Source organism: Hypomesus nipponensis, chromosome 20 (genome assembly GCF_054491055.1).
Source record: "Hypomesus nipponensis isolate SF chromosome 20, ASM5449105v1, whole genome shotgun sequence".
Taxonomy (NCBI): domain Eukaryota; kingdom Metazoa; phylum Chordata; class Actinopteri; order Osmeriformes; family Osmeridae; genus Hypomesus; species Hypomesus nipponensis.
In genome coordinates this window covers 7205001-7223589 of record NC_140380.1, presented here as the reverse complement: position 1 = coordinate 7223589, position 18589 = coordinate 7205001, and the positions used below count along the sequence as shown (strand labels likewise).

Here is an 18589-nt window from a genome sequence, read left to right as displayed (position 1 = left end):
TACATTGAAACCACATTCCGTAGCATAGGGCCTTGATCAGCAGGTGTGAACAATTAGAATAAATGCATAAAGGCAGAAATGCAGATTTTACCATGGCCTACGATCAGTGCAACCAAACTCAATTGGAACCTCCCAGGAGCTTCAAACTGAGAGCAGGTTGCCAGATCTAAAAAATGAATATCCCCATATTAAAGCCCACAAGGAGAGGAGTGAGCAGTCCGATGCATGAGCCATGTTCCAAGACATCAAAATATAATTTTAAATAAAATATAGGCCATAATTGTGTTAGAAGTTAATCATGTATGTTTTTTGAAGGCATAATTTTTTTTATATAAAAAAAGCTTTCACATTGTTTTTCCCGGTCCTACAAGAAACCTGGCAACTACAGCGTGTGTCGGATGTTGCGATGGTGACCTTTTCCCGCGGTTTCCATCTGCTGCAAATCCGTAGCGAGAGCGGAACCTCAGGAAGTGCAAACTATTGTAGACTACTACGGGACCGTAGTGGGATTTAAACGAAATAAAAAATTAGAAAAATACACTGTGCTATAACCCGCTTTAAACGTTTTTACTTAATTATTTTGTTCCTGCCATCAAGATGCCACCCAAAAAACGCAACTCTGTACAGAACAACAAAGAATTGAAGCCTGTTATAAAAAGTGCCTCTCCGGACAAGAAGGAAAATCAAGAATTGTCTATTGAAAAGTAAGCGGTCCGTAGTGCTAATGCTAAGAAAACCAGTCAGTGTCATAGAAGTGCCATGACGTGTTTTTCTGTGACAAAGCTGGTAATAATTAGTTAAAATAAAATACAAACTATAATATGTACGATATATTTGGCTAGCTGTTTAGCTAACGAGCAACCTCTGGGTTACTAGCTAGCTAGGTAGCTTATCTGTTCTACGTCTCTGCTTTTGTTGTCAGCTAAATTAAGTTGGCTTGCTAGCTGCCTACAGTTAGCAGCTAGCTAGCTAACAACAGCAGCAGCTGGCTATGGACCATGAAAGAAAACAATGAATGTAGCTAAGCTTTACATAGAAAACAAGGTCCAGAGCTCAGCCTCATTATTCTGCCAGTGCTTGGAAATCCAAACAGTCATGATCCTCTTTCCTAGCCGTTTTCGAGGGAACTATCTTCACAAACATTAACGCTACTTGCCACCCTAGTTGACAGTCATTAAGCAGAAGAGACATTAGCTAACTATGTGGTCTATGTTGGGTCAAAGAGCCAAACAGGCTAGAAAGCTAGCTCGTGTTCAAATGCTGTCATTTTTAACTGTTTTATAAGTAATTGTATGTGTTCTGTGAGGCACAACATTGACACCAATAATACATTTTCTTGTTACCTGCAGTAATCAGAAATATTGTATAAAACAACTATGGAAAATCTGGATTTTTGTATTCAGGCACAAAGACAAAGATGCTGATTTTGTGACTGTATGCAAAAGCCTCCGGGTAACGGACTTGGTTTGTGATCGAGCCTGGTCACTATGGAAGAAAATTCAGGGCTCAATGGACAAAGTTCCGGTATGTTTTCCAACACACATATTGTCTAAACTTTCAGACAACATAAATATTGAGAAGCCTCCAATGTCTGCTGTTTCTATTAAACAGTGTGTATTGCTAATGATCTGTGCTAGACCTACTAGTATACATTTGACATTATTTCCTTCAGCACCACATTTTGTGGTGTGAACCTTTTGTATCGTTATTCCTTAAATGCTCATAATAGTTTTCACTTGTTTTGCCCCCTGTCGACACACAGGACACTCAGCAGAGGGTATGGGGTGCGTGTCTGTTTGTGGTTGTGACTGACCTGGATGTGACCAGTTTTACCTTCACACAGATTCAGAAAGCTGTGGACATGAAGTAAGTAGCAGGAACACCTGTCTGCCACACTGTTTATCCTTACCGATGGGCATTATGATCAAATGAGTCAAGAGTCAGATGGCTGAGCGGTTAGGGAGTCGGGCTATTAATCAGAAGGTTGTTGGTTCGATTCCCGGCCGTGTCAAATGATGTATTGTACTTGGGCAAGGCACTTCAACCTACTTGCTTTGGGGGAAATGTCCCTGTACTTACTATAAGTCGCTCTGGATAAGAGTGTCTGCTAAATGACTAAATGTAAAGGAAATGTTGTGTCCTAGTCCCATGTACCGCTGTCCACTGCTGCTTTACAACACGGTCGTGACGGTTGTCGTTTTCCCCCCTGTCCCCTTGGGTTCAGTGTGAATGAGTTCCTGGGTCTTCTGAAGAAGATGGACGTGAACTTGGACACCATCAGCACCAAGGTGAACTCGGCGCTGACTCGACTGGAGAAGAGATACGACGTGTCGCTCGCTCTGTACCAGAGGTTTGAGAAGTGAGTAAGAATATTTTCACACTGGGAGCTAGAACCATGTCTGGTGAGTTTAGTATAGAACACTGGTTCTCAACCCTGGTCCTCAGGGACCCCCCTGTCCTGCATGTTTTAGATGTTTCCCTGCTCCAACACACCTGATTCAAATAAAAGGGTCGTTGTCTAGCTCTGTAGAAGCCTGGTAACGAACATGCATTTGAATCAGGTGTGTTGGAGCAGGGAAACATCTAAAACAAGCAGGACAGTGGGTCCCTGAGGACAGGGTTGAGAACCACTGGTATAGAACATGTTCCGGGGGTGGGGGGGTACAGTGTTTTCTTTCAGCAAGATGCCACAACTTGAAGCGGCATTGTTCATTGTTGATTGGGAATGTTGAACGCAACACTTGGGATTAAATTCCTCATTCCTACTTCTAGCGATCAACCTTTAGATGGCAGTGTTCTCTCTCTGGATTGGTGCTTCTGTTGATCACACAGAAATGTGGTCACTAAAAAGTGTGAAGTTCATTCAGATTTTGTTCATTCAGATCAGAGGTCTTCAACCCTGCTCGCCAGGGACCCCCTGTCCTACACGTTTGAGATGTTTCCCTGCTCCAACACAACTGATTCAAATGAATGGGTCATAAACAAGCTTCTGCATAACTCGATAAAGACCCATTCTTATGAATCAGGTGTTGAGAAACATCTCAAACGTGCAGGACAGGGGGTCCCTGTGGACCAGGGTTGAAGACCACTGCTCTAAATTTTTTTTTTTTTTTTTTAAGATTGTCCAGACCCATAGGATTCAAATGCTTACCTTTTACACAATTTGAAATGATATGCAGGACAGCAAAACATAAGGGTCTTAACATTTATTAACACATGCATAACAAGTTTAAATTTTCATAACAACTGGCAATCATGTATACACCAAACAACACCAATGGTATTTTGTGGACTAATCTGGAGGTCCACTGCAATGGATTACATTTTTTCTGAATGATTCACAGCACTCATCACAACTTCTGTCTTTTCAGGACTTGCAGCAAAATATATACCAAGGACGAAACCGAGTAAGTAAAAGACTGAAATGTTGGAATCCTTAGTCTGTCGTCAGTACCACAGTACTAACCACAGTACTAGTTTATCAACAGCAGATTTACTCAAACAGCCGACTGACCTAATAACAATGCAATCAAAACATTTTAGACTGTATTCCCTTTTTTATGTTTTTTCCTTGTAGTATGTATTCCTTGTGTAATATTTATAATGCTTTATGTCTTGAAGGAGGAAAGAGATCTTGCAAAGCTGCTGGACGATGTTCTTGTTGGCTAAAGGTAAGTCGATAAGTTGTTGATTAGTGACAAGCTGTAAAGCCTTAAAAGACTGGAATGGCAGAGCCCAAGTGTTTCTCAACCCTGTCCTCGGGACCCACTGTCCTGCATGTTTTTGATGTTTTCCCTGCTCCAACACACCTGATTCAAATGAAAGTTCGTTACCAGGCTTCTGCTGAGCTTCATAACGACCCGTTCATTCGAATCAGGTGTGTTGGAGCAGGGAAACATCTAGAATGCGCAGTACAGTGGGTCTCAAAGACCAGGGTGGAGAAACACTAGCTTCGATGAGAAAGCAGTTCTTTCTGACACGGTGACGGTCCTGGCCTCCTTTCCCTCTGCATGTGGACTCTGACCAAAACACCACATCAGTCTTTGCAAGCGCGGCTACATTTCTTCTGTGACGTCGGTGGGCCCAGCGTTGCTGTTATCCTCTTCTTCGTGTGTGTGTGTGTGTGTGTCCCGTGCGCAGGAAAGGCCCTGCAGATGGAGGATGACCTGGTCATTTCCTTCCAGCTGCTGCTGTGCGTGCTGGAGTTCTTCATCAAACGCTGTCCGCCCAGCCTGCTGGAGCCCCTCTACAGTAAGCCCTGGTCCTCCTCAGTCTCTGCTCTGTGTAAACACTGTTGGGTCGGACGGCTGAGCGGTTAGGGAATCGGGCCATTCATCAGCAGGTTGCCGGTTTGATTCCCGGGCGTGCAAAATGACGTTGTGTCCTTGGGCAAGGCACTTCGCCCTACTTTCCTCGGGGGCGAATGTCCCCGTACTGTAAGATGCGTCTGCTAAATAACTAAATGTAAACACACCGCTCGCACGCCGACAGGAGGAGGAGGAATCGGACCAGTTCAGGGTTTAAATACCACAGGTTATCCTTGCTTGCTTGGGGGGGGGGGGGGGGTAGAAGGAGAGTCCTCTTGTTTGTTTCCCCAAGAAAACGATGAATGCCGTGTTCTCTCTCTCTCTCGTCCTCAGAATCCGCCATCAGCACGGCCCACAGCCCCCCCACGCGGGCGTCCCGCCGCAACCAGAACAAAGCCAAGCCCCGCCCACCCGAGGTGGACGTGCAGCTCCTGGAGACCTTATGCAAAGAGAACGACTGCAGCGTCGAAGAGGTCCACAACGTCAAAAAATAAAACACACAAAAATAATTTATTTGGCAGAATTCACAACCCTAACCCACTGATTGAGGTTGTCCTAATCGGATCCCCTGTTGTTGTTGTTGTTGTGTGTCCAGGTGAAGAATGTGTATCAGACCAGTTTCTCTGCCTTCCTTGAATCAATGAGCCTCTCAGGAACCCAAGGTCTTCCTCAGGTAGATGAACACAACCACATCCAGTAACTCGAATGAACATGACCAAGTACCAAAACAAAGAGATTTTTCCACTGGGGCAAAATGTTGCTGTGAACACTTAGACTGCTTAGATTATCCTAATAAATCTGCCTGGCCATGTTAGTTCTATTGCCTCCTTTTAATGAGCTGTTTGCCATGTTATAGCATTTATAAATCAAACAGGAAGTGACATGGATGTTTAACCTTCAACTAGTTACATCCCGGGAGGCGGTGGTGGGTGTGGCCTCAGAAAACGGAGAGGGGCTAACCAGGTGTTGAAGGCTGTCAACTTACTCAGTTATTGACCATATGGCAGCTGGCCCACGTTTATTCCCTTTTGTTTGCTTTTTCAAATTTGGCGGTGGATGTAAGCTATTTGTTTCTTCCTCGTTGTGGCGTTACGGGGGTATGCTTCGCAGGGCCAGGCGTGAACATGACAGAAATGAGATGTTTATGTTTGCTTTTGGCCCCTGCCGCTGCAAAGGAGGCTGTCAACCTTGCTAGCAGCTTGTTAACAGCGCCTTTACTGACTCTGTTACCAGGGAACGGGCAATAGGGGCCCATAACAAGCTGATAGGTTGAGTGTGTGTTAAACAATCTTCTGATTGGACGGTGCAATAATGACAGTGTTTCCTCTTGGATTTTTTTTTTTTTTAGCAGTGGGGGCAGGTCTGAAAAATCAACATAGTGGAAACACTGAATGAGTAGTCGCCGAGGCATATTTATTGATTGTTCTTTTATCAAATCTCTATCAAGATTATTTTAAGTCACTGTTCTTATCAGAGCTTGTATTTACAGGTGTTCTTAATTATTCTGACCATCTGAACCTATTTGCTTTTCCCTACAGGCAAATGACCTGAGCAAGCACTATGACGAGATGTACCTTCAGACCCGAGACTTTGACGGTAGACTTTTTCTCGACGGAGACACCACGTTGCTCAGTCTTAAGACTGAACCGTAAGCAGACCCACAGCCACCATCATCATGTTCAGCACTTTGACATGTCTTCACCACAACAGAAGGTCATGTATCAGTCAGCTCAGTGTTGACCGGTTCTCTCTCGCTCTCGCTCTCTCTCTCTCGCGTGCTCTCTCTCTTTCTCTCTCCTCCCCCCCCCCCAGAATGCAGGTGGAGAGAACGCCAATGAAGAACCGACCGGAAGACGACCAGGTCATCATCCCCCCACAGACGCCAGTCAGGTGTGCCCCTCGCTGAGCCCCATCGCACCCCCACCCCCCTCTCCATCGCACCCCCACCCCCCTCTCCATCGCCCCCCCACCCCCCTCAAGGCCATGAAAATCCCTTTCCCACCCCCAAAACAAAACAACCCTGATGTGGAAATTGTTTTTTTGAACAAACTCCTCATGCGCCAGTCCCACTCCTGTGATTAGGATTAAGAACGTGCATTGACTTTGTTAAACTATATGTACCGGTTCACATGACTCCTAAAATACCGCCACAGCACGCGCTGCTTTGATGTTAAACTATATATATACCGGTTCACATGACTCCTAAAATACCGCCACAGCGAGCGCTGCTTTGATGTTTCCACGTGGCTGTCAGCACAGAAGCACAAGCTCAGTCTGGTGGGCTTGTTACACCAAGGGGCTTGTTGAAGCCCAAAACATCAGAACATTTTCCTTTTATTTACCCACAACACCTGTCTCAATGGCTGGATGATGATCATCGAGCACACTTTTTTTAATCATCAATCACACTGATCAATGTAGTGTGTCGTTGCTTCCATTTGATAGTAAACAAACAAACAAAAAAACAAACAGTTCATGTTCACTGTTTATTGGTTTTTACAGAGAATACCGTTACAATGACCTAAAAACACCCCGCCTCCCTCTTCCCCTTCAGAAAGCTTTTCGATGAAACCATTTCACCAAGCATAAGTAAATGACATGAATCGTCTTGTCTCTCCAGGGCTGCCATGAGCTCCATCCAGCAGCTGAGAGTGGACCTGACCTCGTCTGGAGACCAGCCCTCCGCCGTGCTGGCCGTCTATTTCAAGGTAGGGGTCCCCTCTGACGACGGCGGGTTGAGCTCAGCCCAGCCCAGAGGTTTCAGGTTCCAATCCCCCCCCCCCTCCACTGTACGTCGTCTTGAATAAAAGCGTCCACTGAATGAAAACGTGTTATTCGTACTTTCACGAATGCCCTTCTGTTTAAAAGTGCAGTGGTACACTAATGATGACTAATGTGTATGGGGCATTGCGCCTGAAATAAACATTAAATAATAAATAAATAATGAGCTAACTGTGTAGGTGTTTGTTCTGATGTCTAAGAGTAGATTTGAGTACATGAAAGGTGTGAATATGACCTTTTTTATAATATTTCTTTGGTCAATGTAAATGTCACTATTCATGTATGATGTATTATGTATTTTAGTTCAGATCAGCCTACCCAGGGACTACAGGTAAAAATTAGCTCTTGAGCTAAAACGCATGCATCTCTCCTCTTGAGGTGATTTCTATTCATTCCCCCCCTCCTTCCTCCCCATCGCTCCTGTCAGAACTGCACGCTGGATCCCACTGAGGAGATCCTGCAGCGGGTGGAGAGGCTGGGCCAGCTGTTCAGCCAGATGTTCGACCAGGCCGTAGGGCTGCGCTGCGTGGGCCTCGGCAAGCAGGTAACCGACAGCTACTCAGGTGCCGGCTCTAACCCAGCCCGCCCTGCGCAAGAGGGCGGTCAAATGGTTGAGCGGTTAGAGAGTTGGGCTTTTATGCAGAAGGTTGCCGGTTCGATTCCCGGCCATGACTTTGACGTTGTGTCCTACTTCCCTTGGGGAGAATGTCCCTGTACTTACTGTAAGTCGCTCTGGATAAGAACGTCTGCTAAATGACTTAATGTGAGAGTCTGTGTTTACCTGAGCATGTGCTTCAGGCTACCCTGGAACACCACTAACCCTGTCGTAGGACATCTACCGGTAGTTCTAATGAGCGCTCGTGTTCTCTCCCTCCTCCAGAGGTTCACCCTGGGCGTGCGGCTGTATTACAGAGTCATGGAGGCCATGCTGAAGTCGGTAAGCTTGTTTTGAACGTTGCTTTGGGTAACAGCCCCTGCTGGTTACCCGCAATTTCCCCGAAAGCAACATTTCGTCTGTACCTGCACATAATCTCAACCAACAGAGAACTCTGTGTTAAACATTCTTTTCCTTGTAGGAGGAGAAAAGGCTGTCTGTGCAGAATTTCAGGTACAGTTAGGTGTTTACACTTGAATGTTCTCGATGTTCTCAATCATACCTCTTCCTATGCTTGTAGTGTGTGCTGCATGTGAACACATGCAGTGTACGGCTCGTTTCATAGATAACGATCATGTGATTTACATTCCAGTAAACTCCTCAATGACTCCACATTCCACACCTCGCTCCTAGCCTGCGCATTGGAGGTTGTCATGGCAACATATGGCGGTAAGCTGATATAAGTCCCGCCCACTTCTCCAGTATTTCGAGGCTGAAACGTTACGAAAGAGAACTACAATCATGGAGGAGATTCTCCAGCAAGCTTAGGGCCTTTCTAGAGCTTATATTATAGTTCATGTTTATCTATTGTAGCAGCAAAATTGATAAATAATAAAAAAAAGTTGTTAGGGCTGGGTATGACCAGGAATGATTTATTGGCAGTTTGATATTCATCATTTTATAACAATACATTTGAATAGAAACCTTCAAAGAAATAGATACACACCCGATAAACGTACGAGGATCCTAGTTCCCTCTCGCCCCAAATGAACCGTCCCCCGTCCTCCGTCCTCCGTCCCCCCCCCCCCCCCAGGGACCTCGTTTAAGAACGGGGGCTACAGCGGGGGGCCGGGGCCCCCGCCGAGACAGACCTGGGCTTCCCCTGGATCCTGGACGTGTTCCGGCTGGCCGCCTTCGACTTCTACAAGGTGATCGAGAGCTTCATCAAGGCGGAGCCCACCCTGAGCAAGGACAACGTCAAGCACCTGGAGCGCTGCGAACACCTCACCATGGAGACCATCGCCTGGCGGGGGGTGAGTCGCCGGCAACCGCACACGCCGTCCTGTCGCCGGGGCGACGTGGAGTGTCCTGGGGTGTGTCCGTGGCGTCAGCTGGTTTCACCCATTTACATTGAGGAGGGGAATTGATTTCAGAGGCGTATCAGTGTTATTGATTACCGAACAATAGAAGTAGGTTTGTGAATGCTAGCTCACCGGACATATACACAAGACACGCGTGGCACTGGCCAGCCACCTTTTGAGGCATACAAATGTAAACTTAAACTGCAAAATCAAAAAAATCTAAAACACGATTTAAATGTATAATTTTCCATCGAGGGGATCTGAAAAGACAGGTTTTTTTGGGGGGGCGGGGGGGGTTCAGGATTTTATTTGACCACAAAGACTCTTCAGTCCTGGAGGCTCCTGAGGCCTGTTCCACGAAGGCCTCTCAAAAAGTTGGACGTGATCCCAAACCTGACTTGGATTAGTTTAATTAGTCAAGCGGGGCTAAAGCGATTCCATAAGGCCAATTTCAGCTCACGCACTCCTACTAATTCAAGTCAGATTTAAGTAGTCAAGATCATTTGCTCGTGCACCCTGTTTTTAAGCAGCCCGAGAGGTAAAACATGGATCATATGATCCACCTCGGCAAAAAGCAATGCACACGGCCATGTGACTTCTTCCAGAAAGAACGTTCCCTTTTAAGCCTTGTACTATGACACCTCCCTCATCCACCGCTTCATCAAAATAAAATGACACGCCATGATTGACGTGAACGATAGGCTACGTAGGTCGAGGTCCCTTTTTAGACTTTTACTTTGTTGATTTAAAAAACAGACAACCTCTAAACACATGTAAATTGACTTTTTTGACATTGTTTAATATAAATAGCCTACTATTAATAAATACATTATCCAGTAGCCTAATTTTTTAACATGGTTTTTGTGTTGGGAAAATGGAGGATAGATGTATGGATTTAGGTTTGTTTTGCAATTGTCTGTTAACAATTATATAGCTATAATAATTATACTTGGATAATTTAGATTGAGATATAGGCCTATGCCTGATGCCTAAACATTTGAAATCACAAACTACCATAGCCATACATTTAACGGCTATGGTGTGTATCAAATCATTGTTCATGCTAAATGTTGTAGCCTATGTAGGCTATTTAAGTTGATTTTCTATAAATGTAGCCTACACGTTGAACTGATGAGAATAAGAAAATGAGAATGTCCTTGGTAAATCATCGTTTTCCCGTTGGGTCAGTGTTCCAGGGACGTCTGGTTAAGCAAGAACACGGTCTAAGCCTGACAATTAGCCTGACCCTGACCAGACTAGTTTCGAAGCATAAGTTACCATAGTAACTGAGTTTCGAACTACGTTGAGCTAGCTTCATGGAACCGAATGATCTAGAACATGAGTCCGACTAACAGACATGAGTCTGGCCTATTTGGTAAACTTGCTTTATGGAACAGGCCTCAGCAGGCTCGCAGCGCCTCACTGGCTGGAGGTGCCCGCGTTGCTGAGGGGCTCCCTGTGCATCAGGCGGCTGGAGAAGTAGTAGATGAGCGGGTTGAGGCAGCAGTTGGAGCTGGCCAGGGCCAGCGCCACGGGGTGCACGGCCTTGGTGAGCCGGGCCAGGCGGCAGCTGGGCACCAGGCCCACGTGGGTGAGGGTGTAGCCCAGCAGGTTGAGGTGGTAGGGGGCGAAGCAGAGCAGGAAGACGCCCAGCACCCAGTAGATGACGGTGAGGGTGCGGCGGCGGCGGCGGCGCTGGGCGCGGCGGCACGGCTGGCGGAGCACGCGCAGCACGCTGCAGTAGCCGAAGAGCAGCACCAGCGCGGGGAGGAGGAAGGCGGCCTGCACCAGGCCCAGGGCCGCCAGGATGAAGGACAGCTGGCGCTGGGTGGTCGGGTCCAGCAGGCACGGCTGTTGGCGGCGGGCGGCGGCCGAGCGCAGCAGGGGCAGGGTCGCGCTCAGGCCCAACACCAGGCACCAGATCCCCGCGCTCACCAGCCGCGCCGCGCACACCCTGCGGGGGGCAGACACCAGCGGGTGCACCACGGCGAAGTAGCGGTCCGCGGCGATGCACACCAGGAAGAAAATCCCCCCATACAGGCTGATGTACTTGAGGGTGAAGGTCAGCTGGCAGAAGATCCCTCCGGGGGTCCAGGGGGACAGCGCCGCGTTGGGCCCCGCGCCCGACGCCAAGTCGCGGGCCTTGTGGTGGTAGTAGTATATCCTGAGCGGCAGGGACACCACGAAGAAGAGGTCGGCCGTGGACAGGTTGGCCATGTAGACGGCCGTGCTGGTGAGGGTGCGGGGCGAGAGCCAGAGGCGGCGCAGGGCCAGGCAGTTGGTGGACAGCCCCAGCAGGAAGATGACGCTGTAGGACACCTGGTAGAAGGTGAAGCGGTAGCTGGTGTCTATGGTGCAGTTGGCCAGAGGGGGGAAGAGCTGACCTGGCAGCCCCTCGGTCTGGTTCCTCAGCTCCATGTCTGGGTCCTGTACTCCACGCCCAGTCACACCATCCACATCTGGGGAGGGGGGAGGGGCAGGCAGTGGGTTGGAGTGATTAGGAGAAGATGGGTGGGCCTGATGCTTGTTTCCGGAGAAATCGGCGGTTAAAACGATGCTGCAGGCAGACTTAATTAACTCCTTTTTCATATATGTACACCTCTTACTTTATTGAGTTTCAATATTTGCACGGTGGCGACAAGATGACTGCTGGGACAGCTGTGGCGTTTGAAGTGGGAGATTGAATCTAAACTGTGTTCCCCCCCCCCCCTCCACACACACACTCATATTTACACACATGCACACACTCCCTGCACACCATCGCATATGGAAATTTCCATCTCAGTAACCGTTTTGAACACTGTGAAGTCCTGCTTACATTTACATTTAGCAGACAGACTTATCCAGAGCGACTTACAGTAAGTACACAGACATTCTCCCCAAGGCATGTAGGGTGAAGTGCCTTGCCCAAGGACACAACGTCATTTGGCACCCTCGAACCGGCAACCTTCTGATTAATAGACCGATTCCCTAACCGCTCAGCCATCTGACCTCCCCTGCTTGACCAATGTAATGTGCTTCGGTGCGTCAGTCTGTATGTTTGGATAGGAACCTCATTTGTTTTAGTTGATACATAGATTAGAAGTAGAATGGTATTAGATGATCAAGAGTTGACATGATTTTATCGCCTGTTCTGGTTCTGCCTTTGTAAGGGATTTCCGTCAATTGAGTGTTGTCATGTTGGTATTCTTTATACGAATGATTTATACGAATCAGCCACTTGTCGCCACTTGTCGTAATTCTCCTGTATGATGGCCATAAACCAGGAACAAGTTAGTGTGACTATCTGTTAAAACGGTTTGCCCCTGGCTGAAATACGACCGAAAAAATTCCCAAGAAGGGAATCTAGAAGCCACCTGTGTCGCTCCTCTCGTCGGCATGAAAGAAGAGCTAACTTTGAGTCGTTCTTTTGAACCGGCTCCGTAATATTCCCTTGCATAAACACCACTTTCACTCGACATCGATATGTTTCTTAAATTAACGCTACACTGACAGCGTTCTATTTTCACACTGTGTCTTGAGTTCCCACAACTCCCAAGCAGTCTTTCATAATCACTTAATTCCTTGCGAGGATACAGTTGGTGAAAGAGGAAGGAAATTGCATTGAAATTGCATTCGATTACTCACCACTGCTCTGATTTCCCAAACAGTCAGTCAGTAGCTGGAGGGCCGTAGATGTAGAGTGCCTGTGTCCAGCCCCTGCTCCTCTCTGATCTCCTGCCAGATCTCGTAGTTCTGGACCCATAACAAGCAAAGGACCCAACAGAGCATCTTTTCCGCCCACATGAAGACGCTTTGATCTCACGCACCCGCCCGCGCCCACCGTCTCGATCGCTCTTCGCCTTGAATCAACAGACACGTGTAAACTCCCCCCTCCCCGTCAGTGTCCTAACAGCCTGGCAACCCCTCGATGCATCTCCAAAGACAAGTCGAGTGCGCTCGCACATGGTCATATCCTCTTCTTGTTAACGTGCTCACACAATGTGTCAGCCATCTGTTAGGCCTTCGTGTTTGTGGAAAATGTACATTACATTTACATTTAGTCATTCAGCAGACGCTCTTATCCAGAGTGACTTACAGTAAGTACAGGGACATTCCCCCCCCCCGAGGAAAGTAGGGTGAAAGGCCTTGTCCAAGGACACAATGTCATTGACCACGGCCGGGAATTGAACTGGCAAGCTTCTGATTAATAGCCCGATTCCCTAACCGCTCAGCCATCTGACCCCATCTGAAGATGTACAGTATAGTGAACCGTTGAAACAACCAGGCCAGTGCGGAAAGTTTCTGACAAGGACATTTAGAGCCGTGGAATCAGCCCTTTAGTGCGTTCATTTATTTATTCCATTTGATGAACATTTGACTGTGACAAACTGAATTGTGTTCACTCCATGTGTTTCAAGCGTAGATTTCCATGACCTTGCTTTAGTCTGAATATTTTCCCTCAGAGGCCTGTTGTCACTCGTCGTGCTGGTTTTCACAATCCTGTGTGTGAGTGCGTGTATAGGTGTGTGAATGTGTGTTTGTGGCCCGTTTCAGAGAAGACCCTCAGGGTAATCGTTCAAACAAGTATGCAATGACGCTTGTTTCCACATTACACACAGTTCTGGTGTCGTTGACGTGGGAAAACGCAACTTTATGGTTGCTCACACTTTCTCCCGTGTCTAAGCATCGCAACATCCCTCTTTGACTGTATGACACGAGCGACTTACACACAGGGAAAACCTTCGGTTTTTGAGTTTTTATCTCACTTTTCCTCAGAGTCTGTCGTGGAGGGCTTCGATATCCGAGCCTTCTGTTTTGTTGTTCTCTTTTATTATCATATTCTACACTCAACAAGGCCAGCTACAGAGTTCATTGCAGCTCTCCAGTGTTTTCACTCCTTGTCTCGCCGCACCAACCAAACAGCAGCAGTTTAATAGGAATAAAGTATGTTTTAAACACGGCCAATGCCCCTCCAGTTTATCCAGGTTGTGATTATACATTGGTTTGGAAATCCACACCTGTACAAACAGTTTGAACACCTGTTGAAACTGTACCAACAGTAGGGGATCTCCTTCCTTATCCCCTGTTACGATACAATATCAATGTCGTTAGGTAAATCGGATGCCTGTGTACTAGTGTGTACTGCCCAGGTAGGTCTGTGGTTGCCTTGGTTTTTGTTTCATACTTCATGGCAACTGTAAGACAAAGACTTGCAACTACTAGTTGTTACCTCTAACCACCTTGGGGTTTTAGCTAAATCTCTTACAGAAGGTAAAACTAAATGTAGATGTTTTTCTTTGTCCTTTTAAAAAAATAATCATTTTTTTTTATTCACGACGCTGTCATTGTCAGGGTGCAAAAAAAAACAAAAAAAAACTAAAGTGCTTACAACAGTCATAGTACAACAAATGTACTGTCACAAATAAGACTTGTTCACTTGTAACTAAGCACAAAGTTCGAATGAAGCTCACTGTTGTAAATGTATAGTATGTGCTGAAATGTTTTGGTTTGCGCAATATCCCAGGAATGGGATATTCCCGTCTTGCATAATGTCCCCTTTTCCATCAACCACCTCTTGTCTGTTATTGTGGAAGGTTGAAGATCAAGTGTGTAAACCCAAGGCAAAATACTGCATTGACATTTAAAATCAACGATTCAAACTGTATCCCAGGTTGTTGTGATGTGGTAAATGACTTGAAACATTGCCATACTTCACTATACAAATACTTACACGTTTGCTTACAAGGGTGAAACAAACATGCACAACCTCTAATAAGGTTAAAGTGCAGCTTATTTCATCAAGTCGTCATACTTTCAGTCTTGAAATCTAACAATCGAATCTTATGAGTCACAGCCACTGTGATATCGGATATCAGTGCCATAAAACAAATCATGCATTGGTACACCCTTAATGAATAATACTCTAGAGGTCTGTACTGAATGTGGGGGTGGGATCACTTTGTGTGTCTGTTTGAAAGCCCCCACCCTTCTCTCAGATCCCCTTTGTCAGCGTTGCACAAACCGTAGACTCTGCGACCAATCGACGCCTCCATTGAGGCCGGACAGCGTTTGCCTCTTCCTTTTCCCTCCCGCGACATCACACCGTCGACTCGTTCCGAAACACTTTGGCCCTCGGCGTCCTCACGCTGCCGTGCATGCTGCCCTGAGTGCTGTCCGACTGCAGCGCCTCAAACAGCTTGTTCTCGCGGAACGCCATCGACTTCCTCTTGATGGAGTTCTGGATGGTCTCCGACGTGAAGTAGTAGACGACTGGGTCGAAGCAGCAGTTGGTGACGGCGATGCACAGGGCGACGGGGTAGATGGTCCTCACCACCGACTCCAGGACGCAGCCCTGCAGGATCTTGGCGCGCACCAGGGCGTAGAAGACCAGGTTGACGTTGTACGGCACGAAGCAGAAGCAGAAGATGAGCAGGTGCACGACGATCATGCGCAGGATCTTGGCCTTGTTGAGCTGCCCGCCGCGGCTGATGGCCTGGGGCTGCCGCAGGGTCCGGAGCACCCGGAGCGAGCAGAAGAGGTTGATCAGCAGCGGGACGAGGAAGCCCGCCGTGGCGATGAACACCACCACCTTGGACAGCGCCGCCTTCCACTGCTTGTTGGAGAAGTTCTCGAAGCAGTAGATGGAGGACGAGTTGGCGTGCCGCGGCGAAGTGGTCTCCAGCATGAAGCCGGCTGGAAGGCTCCCGGAGAGCACCAGTGCCCACACGGCACAGCAGGCCAGCTTGGCGTTCCTCTTGGTCCGCAGGGTCTGCGAGCGGAATGGGTGCACGATGGCCAGGAAGCGGTCCACGTTGATGCAGGTGAGGAAGAAGATGCTGCCGTACATGTTGGTGTAGAAGAGCGAGACGGAGAGCTTGCAGAGCACGGCGCCAAACGGCCAGTCCTGGTTGATGAAGTAGAAGATGCGGAAGGGCAGCGTGAGCACAAATAGGAGGTCCGACACCACCAGGTTCATCATGTAGGTGGTGGTCTCGTTGCGGAGCTTCAGCGTGCAGGCGAAGATGTACACGGCGGCCATGTTGAAGAGGAGGCCCACGATGAAGACCAGGCTGAATACCGAGGTGTACAGGGTGTGCTTGAAGCCGTCGTTCTTGGGGCAGCTGGCGTTGGCCAGGCTCAAGCCCAGTGCGTGGAGACCATCGGTGCTATTTGACATCTTTAGAGGTCTTCAGGCTTGAACATGTGGCAAATTCTGTGCTGAACTTGATCCAGAAATGGTCGTATTGTATGAGGACAAAGGTAATGCCTTTCATGCAATTAAACTATTCATATAATTGATCTTACTCCCAGTTCAGATTTGGATGGAAAAAGTAACTCCCTAAAAACGCCTTCCTTACCTTTTGTTATTGTTTGGATCAGTGTCAAATGATGTTGAGTTACAAATACAGCTAGAACCATGTCTTATTTGACAACTTGCTTTAAAAGTCAATCCGTACTTGCTTTTGTATCCAGAAAGTTCAGACAATCTTTTTTTGTACATCCACATCAATATCCAGTCGTCGAGTCGTATTCCTCTGACACCTTGGCAATGAGCAGGCTTCAGGTCTGGAGCAGTATTTTCCCCTCTCGAGTCCGTGGTGTTTCTGTTCTCCAGTGAGAGAGGGGTGGGAGGGGAGAGGGGCGAGTCATGTGCCTCTCCTGTTCAGCGTGAGGCTCTCTCTGCTGCCCCTACGGGCCCGAGCCTCCTGCTCCACTGCTACTCTGTACTGCCTGGCTCTGCCGAAGTCCTCGGCTGCATTGTCTTCCTGCCCCCTTACGCTGTGGAGACTGAGGCTCTGTGGAGACCTGCCCAGCCGTCAGACGCGTCTCTCACACACACACACACACACACACACCGAGTTTGTGTCTCTCGCTGGCTTCTGTATCTGTAAACAGACACCGTCTTCTCTGCTCACACACCAGGACGCAGCCACTTCCACAAGGCCCGCCCCACCCCTGCCTCCCTGCTTTATATAATCACCTCCACTCTTGCAACAGGGCTTGGCCACCAAGGTGGGGCTAAAGGTTTTTTTTTTTTTTTCCTCTCTTACGTTTGAAGACTTTAATCTGCCTCTCCCTTAAAGTTAAAGTAACAGGATTAAACGACTTTGACAAGTTTTGCCATCTATTGCCGTTGTTGTCCCCTTCTACCCCTGCTGGAATTCTGGCAGCTTTGTGCAAATGGTCCCACGTGTCGGGTGTAATCCACCATACTTGAAATGTTCAACACTGCAAGATGAATAACCAGTTGCTTTCCGTTTGGATTTGCACACGTTTCAAGCGGAAGGTTTAATAGTTATTCATTTTGTTCACTTGCAACAAGTCACTTTTAAACTGTCCCGTTTGTTCTGGAACTGGAGCACTCTGGCGTCGACGGAACGGGTCAAAGTTTCAAAAAATGACAGGATGGAGTATGTGTCTGTTGTCAAGCCTGAACCTGCAGCGCGAGGCTGAGTCAGTGCAGACTTCACCCAGTCTGGCCTCACCTTATACGGTCTGATCCCTACGTTGATATGACGACGAGATCTGCACACCGTTCGATGACATCAGCTACCCCTCCGCTTGTGGTTCGAGGAGGTTTTCCCGTGTCGGAGATACAACACCTGGAAAGGGGAACTAAAGCCGACCTGGTCTCTTGTTAGGCCGTTGGTGGTCACAGGAGATAAGATTTGATACGACAGTGAAACTGGCGTTGCCATCCAAGGTTCAAACTGCCGCAGCAGTTGGAGTTGGTCGTCTGTCTGTTGAGACACGCTATGCAACCGACAAAAACGGTTTTCAGTTCCACTGTTTGTGTCAATGGGAAGAACACCGGAACACGCAAGCATTTTTTCAAACGTGTCGGTGTCGATTTGAAAAAAAAGTATTCTCTACTGAAGGTTGAAGGTTCAACAATGGTGTTGACGCTCGTTTCAAGTTTAGGCTCTGGTGGGAAGTAAACAAGGCCACTGTAATCCGCTCGCCATCCAAGCGCAGGGTTCATGACTGTCAAGTCGGACACATTCCTTCCCCTAACTGCAGTCAGACTCTTGTTCGACTGCGCATTCTTGAGATAGCTTAACCCCCCCCCCCCCCCCCCAGTCTGTTTTCCCGTATAGGGGACACTGTGGCTGAGCGTAGTGGACACAGCTGGACCTAAAAACAACAAAAAAGAGCCCCGTGTCATTTCCTGGCCCCACCAAGTCGAGCAAACGGCCCACAGGGCCGTGACAAAACGGCCCCCAAGACGTCATACACACGCAACCAAGTTGGCGCGCGACTTCCCTGCTGTCTTTGTTTTGAGATGTTTCGACTGTGTTGGCGTTTTGTGAGTGACATTTCTCTCCCTCTCTCTCTTTCTCTCCCTCTTTCTCTCTCTCTCTTTCTCTCTCTCTCCCCCCCCCCCCCCCCAGGATTCGCCCCTGTTTGAGCTGCTGAGGCTGACCCACGAGGAGGGCCCCGGGGAGCAGGTGGAGCCCCCCTCCACCCTCAACCAGCCCCTCCAGCACAACCACACAGCAGCAGACCTGTAAGACCCCCCCCTCCCCTCCATGACTCACCCACCTGTCTAGCGTCACACGTCT

General features: G+C 48.0%; 3 protein-coding genes across 3 annotated transcripts in view; 1 reads left to right on the top strand and 2 right to left on the bottom strand.

Annotated features, from left to right (window-relative positions):
• The first annotated feature begins 427 nt into the window (after positions 1–427).
• The window catches only part of rb1 (retinoblastoma 1), a 22048-nt gene continuing 3886 nt past the window's right edge, over positions 428–18589 (top strand). Inside the window, 19 exon segments of the mRNA XM_084683397.1 lie at positions 428–704; positions 1404–1524; positions 1763–1866; positions 2225–2359; positions 3372–3407; positions 3622–3671; positions 4141–4251; positions 4641–4780; positions 4903–4980; positions 5846–5955; positions 6120–6197; positions 6928–7015; positions 7516–7632; positions 7969–8025; positions 8165–8196; positions 8336–8412; positions 8777–8811; positions 8814–8996; positions 18419–18534. Coding sequence (XP_084539523.1) covers positions 598–704; positions 1404–1524; positions 1763–1866; positions 2225–2359; positions 3372–3407; positions 3622–3671; positions 4141–4251; positions 4641–4780; positions 4903–4980; positions 5846–5955; positions 6120–6197; positions 6928–7015; positions 7516–7632; positions 7969–8025; positions 8165–8196; positions 8336–8412; positions 8777–8811; positions 8814–8996; positions 18419–18534 — 1775 coding nt within the window. The 5' untranslated portion in view covers positions 428–597.
• On the bottom strand, positions 8777–11558 carry LOC146246166 (lysophosphatidic acid receptor 6). Its single transcript, XM_084683399.1, has one exon. The coding sequence runs from the start codon at positions 11460–11462 to the stop codon at positions 10464–10466; it is 999 nt and encodes a 332-aa protein (XP_084539525.1). The 5' UTR covers positions 11463–11558; the 3' UTR covers positions 8777–10463.
• On the bottom strand, positions 12687–18070 carry LOC146246165 (lysophosphatidic acid receptor 6-like). Its single transcript, XM_084683398.1, has one exon. It carries the CDS (start codon positions 16201–16203, stop codon positions 15124–15126), a length of 1080 nt encoding a protein of 359 aa, XP_084539524.1. The 5' UTR covers positions 16204–18070; the 3' UTR covers positions 12687–15123.

Coding starts and splice junctions, on each gene's coding strand:
- LOC146246166 (XM_084683399.1), bottom strand. CDS start 11,462: ATGGAGCTGAGGAACCAGACCGAGGGGCTGCCAGGTCAGCTCTTCCCC.
- LOC146246165 (XM_084683398.1), bottom strand. CDS start 16,203: ATGTCAAATAGCACCGATGGTCTCCACGCACTGGGCTTGAGCCTGGCC.